This window comes from Phoenix dactylifera, chromosome 2 (assembly GCF_051530095.1).
Source record: "Phoenix dactylifera cultivar Ajwa chromosome 2, Ajwa_hap1_PhDact_Kaust_v1.1, whole genome shotgun sequence".
NCBI classification, from domain to species: Eukaryota; Viridiplantae; Streptophyta; class Magnoliopsida; order Arecales; family Arecaceae; genus Phoenix; species Phoenix dactylifera.
This window is the reverse complement of record NC_143191.1, coordinates 742,101-760,719: the sequence shown is the minus strand read 5'-3', so window position 1 is coordinate 760,719 and position 18,619 is coordinate 742,101. Positions and strand designations below refer to the sequence as shown.

The 18,619-nt window shown below is 37.2% G+C and overlaps 3 protein-coding genes across 3 annotated transcripts; 2 read left to right on the top strand and 1 right to left on the bottom strand.

The window, feature by feature from the left end:
• The first annotated feature begins 1,027 nt into the window (after positions 1 to 1,027).
• Positions 1,028 to 8,852, top strand: LOC103706022 (proteasome subunit beta type-4-like). The gene is made up of 7 exons (XM_008789959.5): positions 1,028 to 1,169; positions 1,252 to 1,319; positions 2,166 to 2,242; positions 5,236 to 5,365; positions 5,571 to 5,730; positions 5,846 to 6,031; positions 8,429 to 8,852. The coding sequence occupies exons 1-7, from the start codon at positions 1,164 to 1,166 to the stop codon at positions 8,540 to 8,542; spliced, it is 741 nt and encodes a 246-aa protein (XP_008788181.1). The 5' UTR covers positions 1,028 to 1,163; the 3' UTR covers positions 8,543 to 8,852.
• An 831-nt stretch (positions 8,853 to 9,683) lies between these two features.
• LOC103706112 (putative pentatricopeptide repeat-containing protein At5g59200, chloroplastic) lies at positions 9,684 to 12,174 on the top strand. Its single transcript, XM_008790117.5, has one exon. It carries the CDS (start codon positions 9,885 to 9,887, stop codon positions 11,814 to 11,816), a length of 1,932 nt encoding a protein of 643 aa, XP_008788339.3. The 5' UTR covers positions 9,684 to 9,884; the 3' UTR covers positions 11,817 to 12,174.
• A 3,478-nt stretch (positions 12,175 to 15,652) lies between these two features.
• On the bottom strand, positions 15,653 to 16,377 carry LOC103706021 (uncharacterized). Its single transcript, XM_008789958.5, has one exon. It carries the CDS (start codon positions 16,315 to 16,317, stop codon positions 15,856 to 15,858), a length of 462 nt encoding a protein of 153 aa, XP_008788180.3. The 5' UTR covers positions 16,318 to 16,377; the 3' UTR covers positions 15,653 to 15,855.
• Positions 16,378 to 18,619: the final 2,242 nt, after the last annotated feature.

Below are 18,619 nucleotides of genomic sequence, written 5' to 3'. Positions count from 1 at the left end.
AAAAGAAATTACTCGTTATATGTCTTTAGCATTTTCTATTAACATAGAGGATAAACTCGTAGAGATAGGTCGATGATTTGGCATTAGATACTGACATGTAAAGGAGGTTTTCAAGATAAGCCTAGACTAAATCTCGACTAAGTTAAGACAAACTTAATTGATTTAGATCTCAGATTTAAATTTCCACAAAATTTCAAGAATTACAAATATTATTTTGTTCGAATACCAATGTAAAAGAACGATCTTCAAGTTCATCGAAAAATAATAAAAAGTGGTAGCAAAAAGAACGAGGAAGGAAATGGAATTTGTATTTCATCCTTTCATCGATATCATAATTATTTACAAGACCAAGTACTAATTATATATGTATCCTTTCATCAATATCATAATTCATTGACATAGCAGTGTCAACTTTGACACAAAGATGTAATCTAAATTTGAATATATTATCGGAATGTTTGTTTTCTAAGTCAAGTAGATGGCAAGGTAAACACTCACCCATCACTGCACATATGATGCAACGACTCCAATAATCTAGATCAATCAAACATAACATCTGAAAATAAAAAGGCTCATTGTAGTTTATAATAATAATTATCAGTTTATTTATACTAGCATGTTGAAAGTGAAGTAACATCCAAAGTAGACCACTAACTGACGTGCACCTAGTTCAAAACTGCACCCAAGTTCGATCAATTTCTTTTTTCTTACGTAGACTAGATAAAGATTTAGTTAGTCATAAAATAAAACATGCCTTCACATTGACCTAAATTACACGCATCTAGTCGTAGTTTTTGTACTTATATTCCTTCCAAACCACCCAATATCCAGCTAGGAATTGATACAAGCCCATCACAAAGGGCTCGTGTTTGACTCGACCCAAGCCAGGTCAACATTCGATCAAGCTCGGGTCAATAAGCCTCGGCCTGTTTCTATAACGGGTCGGTTTGTACCCAAGAGTTCTGATTTCATGCCGTGTTTCTGATCGGATCGGATCACGCAAATCCCCAAATTCAACCCGATCCGTTTTTAGCCCTTTACATCTCTCCTGCTCGGCGGATCCGTCAAAACCGAAACCCCACAACAGCGGCCGAGATTTCCTTCAATCGGAACCCTAGTACCAACTCTTCCAACCCTCATCCTAACTCTCTGAAAAAAAAAACATGGAGGTCGGTGATTTTCCCCTCTTTCTCTCATTTCTTTGTCTATAAATTCTCACGGCTAATTCATCTTCGCTTTTTGGGAGGGCAGCCGGTAGGTCTATCTTCTGCGAGCAGTAAAGATTCGACAAGCTTGGATGTTGGGTCTGAGAGAACCCTGTAAGAATTATCTCACACAAGCATGATCTATTTTCTTTGAATGAATAATTGAATAATTTCTTTCTTTTTCTCTTTTTTTAAGGTAGGAATCACTTGGTAATTTGTAACTTAAGATTTCCTTCAGATAATAATCGGGATCAAATGTCAGCACATCGCTATCAGTTATATTTATTGGGGATTTGCCCAAGAAAATTGAAGCATCAGTGTTATTTTCTGTAATGGCCGTTATATGTAGTGTTTATTTGTTTTCATATGAAGGGGAATCTAAATGCCTAAATGCTCTGAATCTGGATTGTGACATGTACTCAATTTCATCGTACATAAACATCAAAAGAAGTGGCATCCAGATTGTGCAGTTAATTTTTCTTAAATTACTGCTCGTATCCATCTCTGTCAACATAGAGCACTTACTAGAAAGTTGATCTTGATACACCAAACATATGCAATAAGCGTGAGAAGCACCAGCTTGTTGATCATGATTTTCTTTTCCGTTTTGAATCTTCAACTGTTTTTGTAGCCAAGTGCAGTATTTTTTGGATCTACAAATGTCTAATTTTCCAGGCAGAAATATCTAGCAGATTGTAATTTGTTCGAAAAACTAGTGGGCGTACTAGTTACAAAAATTCTCAAGAGTCATGCTTCTTCTACATTTGTGATAGTTAGAGGAACTTAACAACATAAATCAGATGTAATATAGCATAAGTGATTCTGAACTCTTGGTATTTGCGCACTTTTAACTGATACTTATACGTAGATATGTATATTTCCATTCTTACTGTCTGGCATTGTTTTCATTTTCATTTTCTGAAATCATCACAGCCTTAAACATCTATATCATGTGAACAGGTACCCATATGTAACCGGTACTTCAGTATTAGGCGTGAAATATAAAGATGGAATTGCCTTGGCTGCTGATTTGGGAGGTCAGTCTATCTGATAGTTGACTGCATAGGAGCTTTGCCAAGCTTTAGATTTGATAGTATGCAAGTTGTTTTCATTGGATTTATGGACTCGTTTGGTTTGCGGAAAAAGAAGGGAAAAAGTGTGGTCAACGCAAAAATGAAGAAAGACCTCTTGTTTGGTTAAAGTTTTCAAAGGAGAAAGATAGGAAAGTAGCATTCCTATGGAAATAAAATTTTCATGTTTCATGGAAAAGCAAGACCATGAGGAAAATGGAAAAGTTATTTTTTTACTGTTTGAAAATTGGGATTCTTTTTTTTCTAGAACTACCCTTAAGCCATCAAAATTCATGGATAAGGTTTTTCTCTTTATTAAGAGTATAATAGATATTTCACACAACTTTTCTAGAAAAGTAGATGCTCAACCAAATATATGCCACTTTGAAATGTACCATTTTTTTATGGCCAACCAAACATACCAAAATTATTTTCCTTGAAATCAGCTTTTCAAAAAAAATATTCTGGTGAGTGAAAATTCTTTCTGTGAACCAAACAAGTATATATCTAAATTTGACTGTCATATCTGTAAAAGTCATTTTAGCGTTCCATGTTATGTTTATGCCTTTGTTGGCATAATTCAACATCCTGAATTTCATGGGCAGTGAATGATCCTTCTTATACTACAAGTGTCTAACAAAAAAGCTGTGTATATGGTTCATATTTTCAAAAAAGGAGTGCTCACTAGCGTACACTATTGGATTGACTTTTTCAGATGCATATATGTGTGCGCGCGCGTGTGTATATTTATGCATATCTATGATGTATTTACATCTATCTAAAAAGTTATCCATAAAACATTGTGCTTTATCAAAATAAAATAGCAATTTCTATACAATAACATCAACATCCATGAACTTAACCATTTAGTCATCCTTCAAATACATAGACTACACTCTAGACTTCATAACGGAACTCCAACATTATGAACTTTAAAAGGACCCATTTACCATGCCCATCATTAAAGTGTCAGCATCTATACTTATGATTCAAACTCCTAAAAACCATGTCATCTGTTAGATGTTCATATGGCTACTCACATAATCAAGCATGAGATGAAAAAGTTGAACGAAGTGCTGGTGAGCTAGGGAAAAATGGATGAAGTAGTTGGAGAGGAAAAGAAAAACTCCCAGGAAATAAGGCTTCCAGGAAAGAACTAACATGCTGATATTATTGGGAAGTGGTAAGAGTCCTCACAAGAGATAAAGCAGACTTGAAGGTGCAACCGCCTGCTATTATCTATATCTCTCTCCAACTAGAAAGATCACTACTATGCTGACTTCCATCTATAGCTTTATCCAATTAAAAAAATCATAGCACGTGCATTGCACATGCAAGGCACCTGGTCATTCAAAAAAGAAAGTCCTCCACCCCACCCTCTGCGATATCTATTTTTCTATGTATTTTTTTTCAATTTAGAAAGGCAAACAAATTTTTTTCTATGTATTTGAACATGCAAAATGTTTGGCTCTGATCCCATCAACTGACATTTACTATAATTTCTTTTTCAATATATATGACTTCAGCACATTTGATGTTCATGACTGATTCAAGAATTTTTTTATCCCAAATACAATAGTTGGTGGGTGCTATGATCCCATCAGCTAATTTACATAACCAATTCAAGTGGGAGTAGTATTTGATGGATGGGCTTGAATTAAATTCTTCCATGAGAAATGTATAGTGGATGGTTCTGATCTTATCAATCAAAATAGCTTTTTTTTTAATAATAATTATAGTGTTCCTGTTAGGAAAGAGCCCTTTGGTGTTGTGTTTGTTGGTTGTCTATGCATTTTGAAGAAACTTAGAAAGATGTGGTGTTCTGTTCGGATCCAAGGGTCAGAAACAGAAATTTGAGATAGTCAATTATTCACCTCAAATAGCATACTTAAAGAGAACGAATTTGATTCTTAAGATCTGCTTTTAACAGCTATTTCATACCCTTTTCCTGAATACTGGAGAATATTCCTTGCTTCAAATCCCTATTTGACATGCTCAGATGGAGTCATTAGCTGTTAGGAATCTCCATGGACGCTTCAAATTACAACCTTCTTTCCAAGAAATGAACCTTCTACTACCAAGACGTCCTCCCTGTTTAGAACTGCACTGCTTCGACCAGCTCAAATATGATGCAAAGGCTCTCCTTAGTCATATTATCTAGAAGTTACATATGCTTGACAATATGAGGGTTTCCTGTATTTGTCCTCCCTGTTTAATCTATCTAATGATACTGTATGGACTATGTGCTCTAGAAGTCTTCTAACTGTGAAATTGTTGACTGATGATGTTTAATTTGCAACATATCTGCCAAAATGAGACCTACTAAAATTAAATTAAATGTGAAACACGTTGAATTAGTTATGCCTTAAATATGCCAGTAGATTAGTTATGCCAGAAAAAAGTTACAAAATTACTCAGAAGCAATCATGCCTTATATATACAATTTTTCCAACAAAACATAATTCACATGGTTGTGATATTGATACCATCTGCATCTCCAAACTACAGGTTTAGGGGTTTTTTCCTTTTTTTTGTTACAATTATCATAGTTATTATATAGTGGTTAGGAGAAGCAAAATTGGAAAAGAAGTGGAACATTTTTTTGTCGTTAGAGCTTCTAGGACAACAATCAAAACAAAATTAAGGACCTGAAGAATGACTAAAGAGCTATAGGAGAGAGCACTTGAAAGCCAATGCCCAAAACTAAAGAACCTCTTAGATTGATTCCAAGTAGAAGAGGAGCAGTAAAGGAGAAGAAAGGGAAGGCAATTAAAAGAAGATCAAACGTAGACTATGTTCTTTAACAATAATATTGAATTAGGTAATCAGGAAAATTAAAAGGGAAGATCAAACATAGAATATGCTGTTTAAATTGAATCGGTTGCACAAATCAGGTGTCTTCTTCCGAACTGTCATTACTTGCATATCATGTATATGATTTTTCATGTTACAACTTGCAGGATCTTATGGATCTACTTTACGGTACAAGAGTGTGGAGCGTATAAAAGCTATTGGTAAACATACTCTTCTTGGAGCAAGTGGAGAAATTAGTGATTTTCAGGAGATCTTGCATTATCTTGATGAGCTTATGTAAGGCTTCTTTAAGAGTGAGCTCTCAAAATAAACAAAGTATATGATTAAGTGTAAACTGGTTCGACATCCTTTTGTTTTCCTGATCATCAGGTTTTTTTTGGAGTTTCTGGATGTACCCTATATTTTTCTATTTTACTCTTTTAACAGCATTTAAGTTGCATCTCTTTTTTCATTAATTACTTCATTTCTCCCCTTCCCTCAGCCTGTATGATAACATGTGGGATGATGGAAACTCGCTGGGTCCTAAGGAGATTCACAACTATCTGAATCGGGTGATGTACAATAGACGCAACAAATTTAATCCTCTGTGGAACTCACTCGTTATCGGTGGAGTTAAAAATGGGCAAAAATATCTTGGAATGGTATTTTTATATCTTTTTTAGTGCACATCTGTATGTTTCTTCTCAGTTTCTTTCTGATTAATTTAGAAATATATATATTGTTATTATTATATTTACTATGGCGGACACTGCCCAGGTTGGCATGATTGGTACACATTTTGAGGACAACCATGTCGCCACTGGATTTGGAAATCATCTTGCAAGGCCAATATTTCGTGATGAATGGCGTGAGGACATGACATTTGAAGAAGCTGTAAGGCTGCTGGAGAAGTGCTTGCGTGTACTTTTATATCGTGACAGATCAGCTATCAACAAGTTCCAGGTATGATTCTTTCCTGTGAGCATCTTACCTTGATTGTCTTAATACCACGCTGGATCCTTGAAGAGCAGATGAATTGTTCTTGCCTATGTTAACCACAATATCCTTTATTGGCTTGGAAATAGATATATTCAGGAAGAAATTTTTTTGCTTTAGCTTTATGTTTATCATTTCTAACGTAATGGTTATTTTTTCATTGGTTTATTTTATGTATTGTAATCTTTGTGATTGGAGTCGCCTGAGCTTGTTTGTGTATACATGCACAGATGTGGCCCCTCTTGTCTTATACAATTATGTCAATTTCACATATATGTGACCATAATCCATTTTTAGATTCTGTTATATTACATTCTTTTATTTGCAATTTGTTTATTACTATCAATATAAAAATTTGTTTCACAGTGCATAACATTTTAATTAACATGTTGTCAGTTTACTTTTATCCAGGTTTAAGAATAAGAAGCGAGTAAAATGCCTTTTTTTGGAATCTCCCTTTTACCCTTGGTTGGATAATTTGAAATAAAGTGGGCAAAGGGTGTTTATACTGGTTTATGCTGTATTATCCCCCCAAAACAGATAGGGGTTTGAAATTTTGATGTATTTTGCAATAGTTTTCCTAGGATAAACCCTTTTTTTGGGAGTATGTTTATCATTTTTATATCTTGGCACAATTAAGGCCTATTGAATTTATGAATCTACCATCAATATATAACCACCTAGCAGCTTTTTTTTTTTATCTTCTTTAGTGTGTTATAGAAGAGAAACTGGAGGGTCCAATGTAGGCTCTTGATCTTTAATCCTTACCATTTATGGATTGTAAAATGCACCTAATAGCTGTTATTGGCTATCCCTAAAAATTTCAGGATGGATGTTTACTGTCAAGCTATTAATTCTCACATTTCAGCTCCAGTTTAATGTCATTGGGAGTTATCAACTGCATCTGGGGTTCAGTCATCCAAATAGGGCCTAAAGGTCATTGCTTATATTATTATATAAACCAAATTCTCTTGGACATGATATGCCCCTCTCAATAAGATGTTCAACCTTCTCTTGCACATAGGATGTGATGCACATGGAAATATATGGATAGCTGCAGTCAAGGATAGGTAATAAAGGAGAGGTATAATAGAAAATAAATAAGGCACCATAACTAATTACTTCATCTCTATCTAAATTGATTTACGGATCATCATAAACATTATTACTTGATGAGGGGAGAATAATTTAGATGGACTAAACAAAGAGTCCTCCATGAACAACTGAACATTTTCTCCATGTGCATATCATGTGCCCGCTGTTGGTTAAAATGCAAGGTAGGGAATGATGTAAGTTGATGGGCTTCATATTAAACTACTAAGCTTTTGTGCGATGGGCATGTGGTTAGCAGAATAGGGGTTTGTAGTATAGGGTTTGGACATATAGTATAGGCATGTTTTAGCTAAAGTTGTGCAATGGATGCACACTATTTCTCCATATTTTTTATGTGCCTAGAGCTTGGTACAATCTTTTATCTGTACCATTTTTGGTTCCTCCTTCAGTTTTAGGAAGAATAGGGTGATTATTTACTTGGACTTTCTTTTACTTCCATTTTCATGAAATTTAGAATTATATTTTCATATTATTCTCAGTTAACCTTGTCAAAGTCATATTTCATAAAAATACCAGTTTGATTATATCTTGAGCCCTTTGCCTTGCACCATCCATAAATATCATATATCATGATATTTCCTCTTGTGATATCTGCTAGCAGCATGTCCAATATTGATACTGCTCAATTGTATTGGGAAACTTATAGAGTTGTTTTTCCATTAATGACCTCGATGTACAAGGAAATACCATTCTTCTAAAGCCCACATATAATCTAATGTGCATACACTTTCTTCAGGCCAATGAAAACCAGATGTCGATAACTCCTTAAATCCTTATATACTAATTTCCTAAGCGAGGAAACTTTTTTAATGGTCAATCTTTCTGTGATACCAAACAGATTCATAGATATGCTTGTAACGTGTCTTAATCTGTACCTCCCTCGTAGGTTCATGGTGTGACTTTGCAATTTCGTGCATTGCCTTTGATCTCAGATAACTGAGGCCACTTCTGTAATTCCGAGTTGTCAAGCATCTTCTTCTCTTCGGAGTCTAGTTCTCAAATACTCTGTGGACCTATTTCCTTTCATGGTGTTCCATAGCCATAGGGATAGCATTAAAGTAGACTCTTATTTCTGTGTGGGAAATTTTCATTGATGGAACCGCAATGATTTCATTCAATGGTGCTAAATGAACAGATTGTCGTACAGATCGTTGCAGTCCTCAAGATTTTCTCCAAACACTACTCCATGCATTTGAATGCTCTCTTATTGTCATTAAACTAATATACTAATATAATTAATTTTATATGCAGATTGCAAAGATCACAGATGAAGGGGTGACCATTTCTCAACCCTACTCCTTGAAGACCTTTTGGGGATTCTCTGCCTTCAAAGATCCAAGCAAGGGTGCTGAGGGATCATGGTAGATGCTCTGTATCATGTGTCTCAACTAAACTTGAACCTCCCACAAAACTGAATGTGTTGAAAGAGTACTGTACTTTTTAAGTTGTGCTGCAACTATTTAATTTGCGAAGGTGAGGGGACATTGAAAATGATGCCGGATATTTTACCCCCAAGTGGTCTGCCCAAAATCATGTCATTCAAGCTTATGAGAGGTCAGCCAGCAGCAGTGCTGTGCTGCTTGAAATGATTTCCACAGTGGTAGCTTGTCCAGAAAGAACCATTTTTATTTGCCATCGATGGACAATAATTTCTTCGTCATAATTTGGCCTGCAATTCCTGTCGATCATTTTACGTTAAGAAAGGTTTCCTTCAATATGATGCTCCGCTGGTAGTCGTGGCGAGCATACCTGGGCACCGAGCTGTTACATGGGAAGGCTTGCATGAGCCGCGACCCTCCCGTATAATTTATTAATTTTTTCTTTACCTATCATCTCTCGTCTGCATTTGCGAGTGAGAACCGTAGATGAAATCTAATTTTACCTGTTCTAACTTCTAACATGCAGCACAAACTCAGAAGACCCTGGCCATGAAGCGTGTCCCAGTATTTACGCTAGTTTTTTTTTCTTTGAAAAAAAAAAAAATCTTTGTTCTCTTTGGTTATTTCTGTTCATCTGTATTTCTTGCATGATTTCTCATTCATTCCTTCGCGTGCAATCACGGGTAATATCAGCAAACACAAAAGCAAGGTCGAACCAGATTTTTGTTCTTTTTATTATTATTATTATTATAACTAAAGCAGGTATTTTATATATTATGTGTATGGATATATTCAATAAAATTAGAAGATACAAAGCTCGCGAAGCCCCGTGACCTTTGATGGCGGCGCTTTCTTTCCATCTGATTATGAGACTGTTTCTGAAATGTTTTTCTTTTGGATTGCATGTTTGAATTGTGCAGCAAATGAACATACCAACCTTAGCGAACCAAGCTGGCAGAAGCACCGGCACCAACAGTCTTTAGTCATCATTGGCTAAAACACAGCAGTGCCAGTCCTTCAAAATAACAGTTCGCATAATTTATCTTTTTAGATGCAGCAATTATTTAAGAGAAATTTACGTCATGCATGAACATAGGTGAAATACCGACCTTTTAGTGAGCATAACATCACTAAAAGAGCAATGGATGAGTTTGCAAGCCCTTGTAAGAAGAGATTAACATGGGTCACCTGATCAACATCAGATGGCTATTATGCTAGGCCATCAAGAGTACAGCTACCGGAACTACATGTTATGCTGAGATCGAGTGCTTGACGTGCATGACGCTAACCCTAAAGTCCGTCCTGAGAGCCCAGAAGGGCTTCTTCCAATGCTTCCCTCCACGCTGGGTGTGGCGGCCTCCTTCCCTCCAAATTTAAATTCAAACATCCGCCCATGCCCCGATCCAAACTCCCACGAACCGAGGAGAAAGACCGCCACCTTTCATTCTCCAAACCAAGTCATCCCTCTATTACGGAGATGCAATGGTATCGACCAGTTCCCCCCGGTCCATGCCGCAATCCTCAAAACTGGGGTGGACCGAGACCCCCTTCTGCTCTTCAAGATCCTTCGGCTTTGCTCCGCCTTCAGGTCCATGGACTACGCCGCCCGGATTTTCGACGGGATTGAAAACCCTGATGTCTATCACTACACTGCCCTCATTGGTGGAAAGATTGTGGCCGCCTCTTCTCTTGATGCCATCCGGCTTTACGCTCGAATGGTTGGCGAGCACATTGAACCTGACCCAGTTGTGATCGCTTATGTTCTGAAAGCCTGTGGGTTTCGGTTGGCATTAGAAGAGGGGAGACAAGTCCATGGTCAGGTTCTCAAACTGAAGCTTGGTTCCGAGAGGCCCATTCGCATGAAATTAATGGAGTTTTATGGGAGATGTGGGAAGTTCGATGATGCCAGATGGGTGTTTGGTGAAATGCCCGAGAGAGATGCGGTCGCTGCAACGATTTTGATTTCATGCTACTCCGACCGTGGTTTGATCGAAGAAGCTGAAGCTGTGTTTGACGGAGTGCAAGATAAGGATACTGTGTGCTGGACTGCGATGATTGATGGATGTGTTAGGAATGGGAGGGCGAATAGGGCACTGAAATTTTTCAGAGAGATGCAGAGGGAGAATGTCCGACCCAATGAATTTACCGTTGTTTGTGTTCTATCGGCTTGCTCTCAATTGGGTGCATTGGAGCTTGGAAGATGGGTCCATTCTTACGTCGGCAAGTACAACATCAGACTGAATACTTTCGTAGGTTCGGCGCTCATTGATATGTATACAAAATGTGGAATTCTTGAAGAAGCTCAAGAAGTATTCAGCGAGTTGGCTGAGAAGGATGCAGTCTCTTATAACTCCATGATTGTCGGGCTTGCCATGAATGGGAGGAGCTATGAGGCCGTGGAACTATATCGGCTGATGATTACAAAAGGTCTAAGACCAACTCACATCACCTTTGTTGCTGTTTTAAATGCTTGTAGCCACAGTGGGCTTGTGGATATGGGATTTGAGATATTTGAGTCCATGGTAAAGGACCATGGCTTAGAGCCACAAATAGAGCACTATGGTTGTATGGTAGACCTTCTTGGCCGTGTTGGGCGTTTGGAGGAAGCATATGAGTTCATCAAAAGAATGAGCATTGAACCGGATCATGTTATATGGGGGGCTTTGCTTGGTGCATGTAAGATCCATGGAAACTTGACCCTTGGAGAGAAGGTGGCTAGAATTTTGATCGACAGTGAAGCGGCTGACTCTGGAACTTACGTTCTTCTCTCCAATGTTTATGCCTCATTTAGGAAATGGGAGGAGGCAGCGAGAATTAGGACAAAAATGAAGGAGAGGGGTATTCAGAAAGAACCTGGTTGCAGTTCCATTGAAGTGGACAATGAGATCCATGAGTTCCTATTGGGGGATATCAGGCATCCTCGGCGAGAGGAAATTTATCGAAAGCTAGAAGAGTTGAATGATGCTCTAAAATTAGAAGGGTATACTCCTGCTAGAGATGTGGTGTTGCAGGACATTGAGGAAGAGGAGAAGGAATGGGCTTTGGCCATCCATGGTGAGAGGTTGGCTATATGTTATGGTCTTATCTCAACTAAACCAGGAACGACAATACGGGTTGTAAAGAACCTCAGAGTGTGCGGTGATTGCCATTCAATGATCAAGCTCATTTCAAAGGTCACTAAAAGAAAGATTGTGGTGAGGGATAGAAATCGCTTTCACCATTTCGAAGATGGGTCCTGTTCTTGCAGGGATTATTGGTGAACTCTGATGGAATTCAACCTTGAATGCAATTATCCAGGAGAAAATTCTACTCTGGTGAAGGGAGATATTCGATTTTGAAGCAAGGCCTCGTGCTTCTCGGCTGCAGTCTATGCCTTCTGAAACTCGTTGATATGGTTACGAAAGATTGAGTGGATGATCAGATATTCAAAACCTGCAGAACTGTAACTGAATTTCATACGAGAAGCTTAATGTGTGCGATAATAATGTTTCTGATATTTCCACAAATCCGAAATTGTTCCCATTTGCTGTTATATGGGTCATGAAATACTTTTCAGTCAGTTACCAGGCCATGAGCTTTGTAACTCATTTAGTTAATTTCATGGTTTATTATTCAGCATTTTAGCCATTCCATCTGATTCACACATAATCTAGCACAACTTCATTAGCATCCAGACATCCTGATCGGCACATCTATTTGAGGCCTAGGATCTTATCTGCTTCCTTAGTTGTTAGGAGTACACTGAAAGTGTGGTTTGGAAGTATGCAATTTGGTTGCGCATTCCGAGCTGTCACTCTGAACTTATATTGATAGCATAAACTTGGATTTCTAGTTCTGTTCAGCAAATATTATTGGAAATAGCCAAAGAGGTCATCAGGGATTGCCATGGTCCTTCCAAGGTTTAATCACAATCCTCCCCAAAATATCTTGCTAACCTGATGTCTAAATGTGCTTTTACAGACAGACAAATCTCTCTCTCTCTCTCTCTCTCTCTCTCTCTACATACATACATACATACATACATATACATATACATATACATATGTATGTACATATATACATATACATATGGGGGATTGATAACCTACTCTCTGTTATGGTAGGTTATCAATCTACCCATTTTTCATTGGACAAAAAGTACTCTTACTTTTTATAACTCTTAAGGGTAGTTTATGTCTTTTTACAATCCCATATTAACTCACCCTCTCAACTACGTACATGCATATATATATATATATATATATATATATATATATATATATATATATATATATATATATATATATATATTAACATATATATATATATATATATATATTAACATATGGCTGAGAGGGAGGTGCTTGGAGGTTGTCATTGAAGGTGGAGTATGGATTGGGGGAGAGTTGTCGATGAGGACGCCGACGGCGGCGGAAACCAGGAAGGATTTTCATGCGGATGTTTTCATAAACATTTCTATGCGGATCTTGTTGTGCATAAAGTACAAAATTAAGTTTATGAGGTTACGTTAAATCTCAAGTTTAATAGCTTGTTACTCACCACGTGCCATCCTGATAGCTCATCCATAGAACTTAAAAATGGTTAATGAAAACAAAATGAGAATACCAGGAAACAAACATATATTTTTACTCAAATAATATACATATAAAAGTCCCTTGTTTACCCTAATCCTGATATTTTCTCTTATTCTCTCCTATCTTCTCTTTTTAATTTCTCTTCTTGCTCACGATAAGACAAGTATGGGTGATAATGATCATGCCACTGAGGGAGTGCCTTGAGGATAGGATGATAAACTATTCACACACACAAAAAGGGACACTACTGTAATTCAGTTCTCCATCTAAAGATTCTAAACCACCTGTGTTGAAGGCTCATTCTCCCACAAATAAACCAAAATTAATCCTGAATCACATTCGCCTGTTCCAGTTGCAACTTCAAGATACTTTTAAAATCCATCCTTAGTGTCCTCCAGATAACAAATCTTGTTTCTCCTGAACTCTTTGAATGTTCATTATTCAGAAGTTAGACTTTTGCACGCTCATCCACGAATCTGCCCTTTATATTGTACAGCACATAAACTTGCATCCGCCCAGGTTTTTATGGTACTCATTTCCATCCTTTCTACCCTAAAGATGAGACCACACTGTCACCTCAGCTTTACTGGTTTCTATCGCACATAGTCACACCATCCCAAACAATCAATTAATTGTTCGCTCCAGTTGCAATTTCAATATACTTTTAAAATCCATCCTTTGTATCCTCCAGATAACAAATCTTGTTACTCCTGAACTCTTTGAATATTCATTATTAAAACTTTTGCATGCTCATCCATGAATCTGCCCTTTATATTGCACAGCACATAAACTTGCTTCCACCCAGGTTTTTATGGTACTATTTTCCATCCTTTCTACCTAGAGATGAGATCACATTGCCACCTCAGCTTTACTGGTTTCTGTCCCACAGTCACACCATCCCAAACAATCAATTAATTGTTTTGTCTCAGTGCTAATCATAGGCTTCATTTAGTTCCCTTATATATAAGATTTTTGGAATGAATACAATTTGAGATAAGCTCAAGGGTTGCAAGCACAATGTGCTCGGATATCTACAATCGACATCAATAGCAAAACCATAGAAAAACAAAATAATTCATAAAAATTGATGGTCTTAAACTTTAATAACATAATTATGCTGGCGATAATTACTCAAAGCTTTTCCATAAGATCAATTCAAAGATAGGCCCAACTGCATATTAATAAAAAGCTTACAGCTAATCAGAAGACAGGAAAGTATTTAAGCAAAGTGGACCAGAAGGACATCAATCCAAAGAACTTGCAAGGATATGCAACAACACTTTAAAGATTCAAAACTTTTAATGAAAGATTTCACTGCATCAATCCTAATTTATGTCATCAAATCCAGCAACTTTACTATGGACCAGAAATACAGATTTGAAGCTCTTATGACTCGTCAAAATAATGACTAGATAAAGATATATATGAAAGGTCAAGTTGCCTGGATAGCAAAAATGCAAGAATTATTTTTTGCATGCAGCTTAATTTGCAGCAAGTAATGTTGGTCATTCTAGAGAACTTCCAGATTGCTTAAACTAAAAAGATCTATCATGTAAGATGTCCTAAATCCTAACCCACCTTTAACCTTGCAGGATTCTTTTTTCCCCCCTACAGAATCACCTGATGCTTCATCTAAGAACGGAAATGATTGGTTATAAACCTAATGAAAGTTCATATCAAGTAATCAAGGTAGCCTACAGCCTCAAAGTTCCATTGAAAACTGATAATTTCAATGCCAGTAGAATTATGAATATTCCTCCCCAGCTCAGACCTCAAAGGACCAAATAAAGCGCAGAAAGCTGGATGAAGGACGAAGCAGCATACCTTTTTTTTTTTTGAAACACCTGTTAAATAAATCTTCTGCTAATGCAATGCAATGGACAAGAATAATCTAAACATCCAATACAATTCTTCCCAGATTCCAGTTAACTATCCAACTGATACTAAATGCTGGTACACAATCAAAATAGTATCAAAGTTCTGAAGCTGGGGCCCCAAAGAAAACTTGTCCATGGATTGAAAATAAAAAGGAAAAAAAAGGATAGCAGGTCGAACCACAATCAAAATCAAAATCAGTTAACTAGAACAGGATACAATAACCTGAGATTCCAGAATTAGTCAAACTACACATCCAGCAGAAACTATAGACTTCCACGAATTTCATCAACATCTTAGTAGCAAGCAAAAACTAAATATTGTGCTCAGAAAACCCAATGATCCTTGTTGACAAAGATGCAACGTAATGTAAACACAAGAATCACAAAACTTGGCACTACAATTGATTCAAGTTCAATTTTATATAAAAAACAATTAAGCAAAACTTCCTCGTTTCAGTGTTTCCCAATTCCCACCAAGACATGTATCATAAATCTGTTCGGCAACATTTAAACACCGCAATTCCTAAAACTCACTAACCCAAATTATCAAGTAAATAATATATGTTTCAAATATTTCCCTTTCATTTCAGCAATCTCTACCAAAACTTATCACGGATAGGAAAAAATATATGCAAGCAGAACAAGGGAGGAAAAATCCATATTTCCATAAAAGCCACTCGACTGAAAGCATCAGCACAGTTGTTTTCAGATAACAAAAGCATATAAGGAGATGAATCTGTAACAAAAGTAGCAGTTATGATTATTCTGAATCCAATGCAAGAAAAAAACCCCAACTTTCCATCACAATGGAGCCCTAGCTGTAGGGATCACCAACCCCTCTCCCCTCATTACGGGATATCCCAAGGCTTGGGCTCGGGGATGGCGACGACCATACCTTGCAGCTCAGGCGCGAGTACGACCTGGCATCCGAGCCTTGCGTGCTTGTTGAGGATCCGGTTCCTGGAGGCCCTCGTGAGCACGTACTTCTCGTCGTACGATGGCGGCGGGAGTTTTTCGAGCCATTCCTGCGCGATGTGGACCTCGCACTCGGCGGAGCAGGCGTCGATCTCCTCCAGCCGGTGGGAGGCCGGTTCAATGAGGCCGGAGTTCATCAGGGCGCGGACGAGGGTCTGGCCCGAGAGTCCCACCACCTCGCGCTTCTTTCCGTCGAGATCGATGGCAAAGAGCTTGACGATCCGGTCGGCGACCTTGGCGGAGGCGGAAGGGGCGGCAGAGGAGCACGTCCGGGCGACGGATTTGGAGAGGAGGGAGAAGGGGAGGGGAATTCGACGGAGAGCGGCGATCGCCATAGGTAGGATTTTGGTTTCGAGGGCTCGAGCGGGGAGGAGGAAGGAGGACGGGTGAGAGGGGACTGGCTTTTCTTGGGAAGAATAAGGGTAGTCCTGTAATAAAAGAATCATGCGAGGGCAATTGATCGTCATGAAAGAAATGAGCTTCCCGACGATAAACCGGGTTACGGGGTATGAAAGCATGTAATTTGATTATGCATCGAACACATTAATAGCGAACCATAACCACTTTCATAATAAATATAGTGCATGGGTCAACTTCTATACTTTTTTTTTTTTTTTTGTTGATGAAGAATTTTTCTTGAGTATTGGCGTACTTTGAAGAGAAAAAGAAAAGAGCCACCAAGGTGGTAGCCTGATGGTAAGGGAGCTTGGGTTCGAAACGTGCGGGCGTTGATTAAATCAGGGGACCGCATGCCCCATGCCCAGATGACTGTATGGATATGCTTTCTTTCCATCAGTACTGAGGTAGCGCTGGGGTGACGTACTCGCACGTGGATGGCCCAGTGAGGTTTTCCACGGCTTGGGGAGGGCACGCGGAAACTTGTGATTCGCATCGAACATTTTCTGATGGAAGAGGGGCCCAGTAAGAACTTGCGATTCGCATCCCCCTCCCCTCCCATCCCATCCCATTCTTTACCAAATTAGGTTATGATATAATTACCTCACGCGCTATAAGATAATAATGGTACTGTGAAATGGTGAAATATTGATGTTGGATGATGGTAAAAGAAAGCATCTAAAGGGACCCAAATAGTGGCTCTTGATAGGTGAATCAATTAGCTAGCAATAGAGCAATGGTGATAATGCTATGAAATTGATGGGTTTTTGAGGGATAAAGAGCAAATTTCCAATAATGATAGAGCAATAATGGAACAAGTAATTGCTAACAAGCAATAACATTTTAACGTATTAGCAAACTAATGAGGTAAAAGAAGGATACAAAGAGAGGGGCGCAAAATGAGAGAGAGGGAGAGAGATCATGTGATGGATAATGGTGTTGAAAAGAAACTTGCACGTCGTGCCAAGAAAGAAAAACGACTGCAACAAAACCATGAACCCATCTTTTTCTTTTCTTTTTAAGTTAATACTCCGTTATTTGGAGTAGGATAAAAAATAATTAAATAATGCAATATAAAAAATAAACTTAGACCAAATAAAGAGATTTAAATTGTATTTATAGAAAAAAATTTTCAAATTAAAGATAAAGCAAATTTTAAACATATATTAGCAAAAGTGATAATCTACAATTTCATAGACCGGATTAATTATCAAGTCATGTTAATTTGATCGGGGTTATGCATATGTTGTTGAATTTGGTCAATAAGTTGATCATAAGGTTAAGTCAAACTGGAAAATAAAATACCCTATGACAAAAGATGAAGATAAGAAAAAGTTGAATATTAAGGTATAGAAGAAAAAAAAAACTAGCTAAAAATATAGATATTTGGATTGTTAACATGTAGAAAATAAAGTTTGCTAGACAAATCAAGGTAAAATTTAGATAATAGTAAAAAAAGTGTTATCCTATGGTCTCATGAATCAAACTGATTAGTAGACTAGACTAGAATTGGATTGTTTATTTTGTCAAGTTTAGTTAACAAGAGTAATCAAATTATAGTTATACATATAGTTGGTCTGGGCTAAATAAACTTATATTTCTATAGAGATTAAAGCTAATTGATTATAAGGTTTAGATCTACTCCAAACAACTCAATGGTTATTCCCTATCAAGAAGGCGTGTGGATTTGAATGAGAGGACTTTTTTCATCTTTTCTCTATTTTTTTGGTTAAGGCATTTTTCTCCCATCTATTTTATAGTTTCATATGGATTTAGGAACGAGAAGAAAGAGTTATGGAGTTTACACATCTTTTGTTATAAATCCACATTTTTTATCAACACTTGTTGTTGACAGTTGGCAACTAAATTTTCTTCTATAAATAGAATCGTTGGTCAACTTTTGATTAAAATTCTCTCCTTTTCAATTCAAAGTTTGATTGCGGAAGAAAATATAAGTTATATGCGATGATCCTTTAATACGTAAAGATTAATTTTTTGTGATGGTTTTCCTAAAAAATAAATTATTGCTATATTAGCATGGAAGAAAGGATGTACAATTATATGCAATCAAAATCTTGAAGCATTTTTAGTTAAGTAAAAGACATTTTAAGATATTGACAAGTAGAAACAAAAAAATGCTAAATTCTAAATATTATTTTATAAACACAATACAAGAATATTTGCAAAAGAAAATAAAAAAATAAATCCCGTGAAGCATATATTTTGTTGAAAGAACTTTAC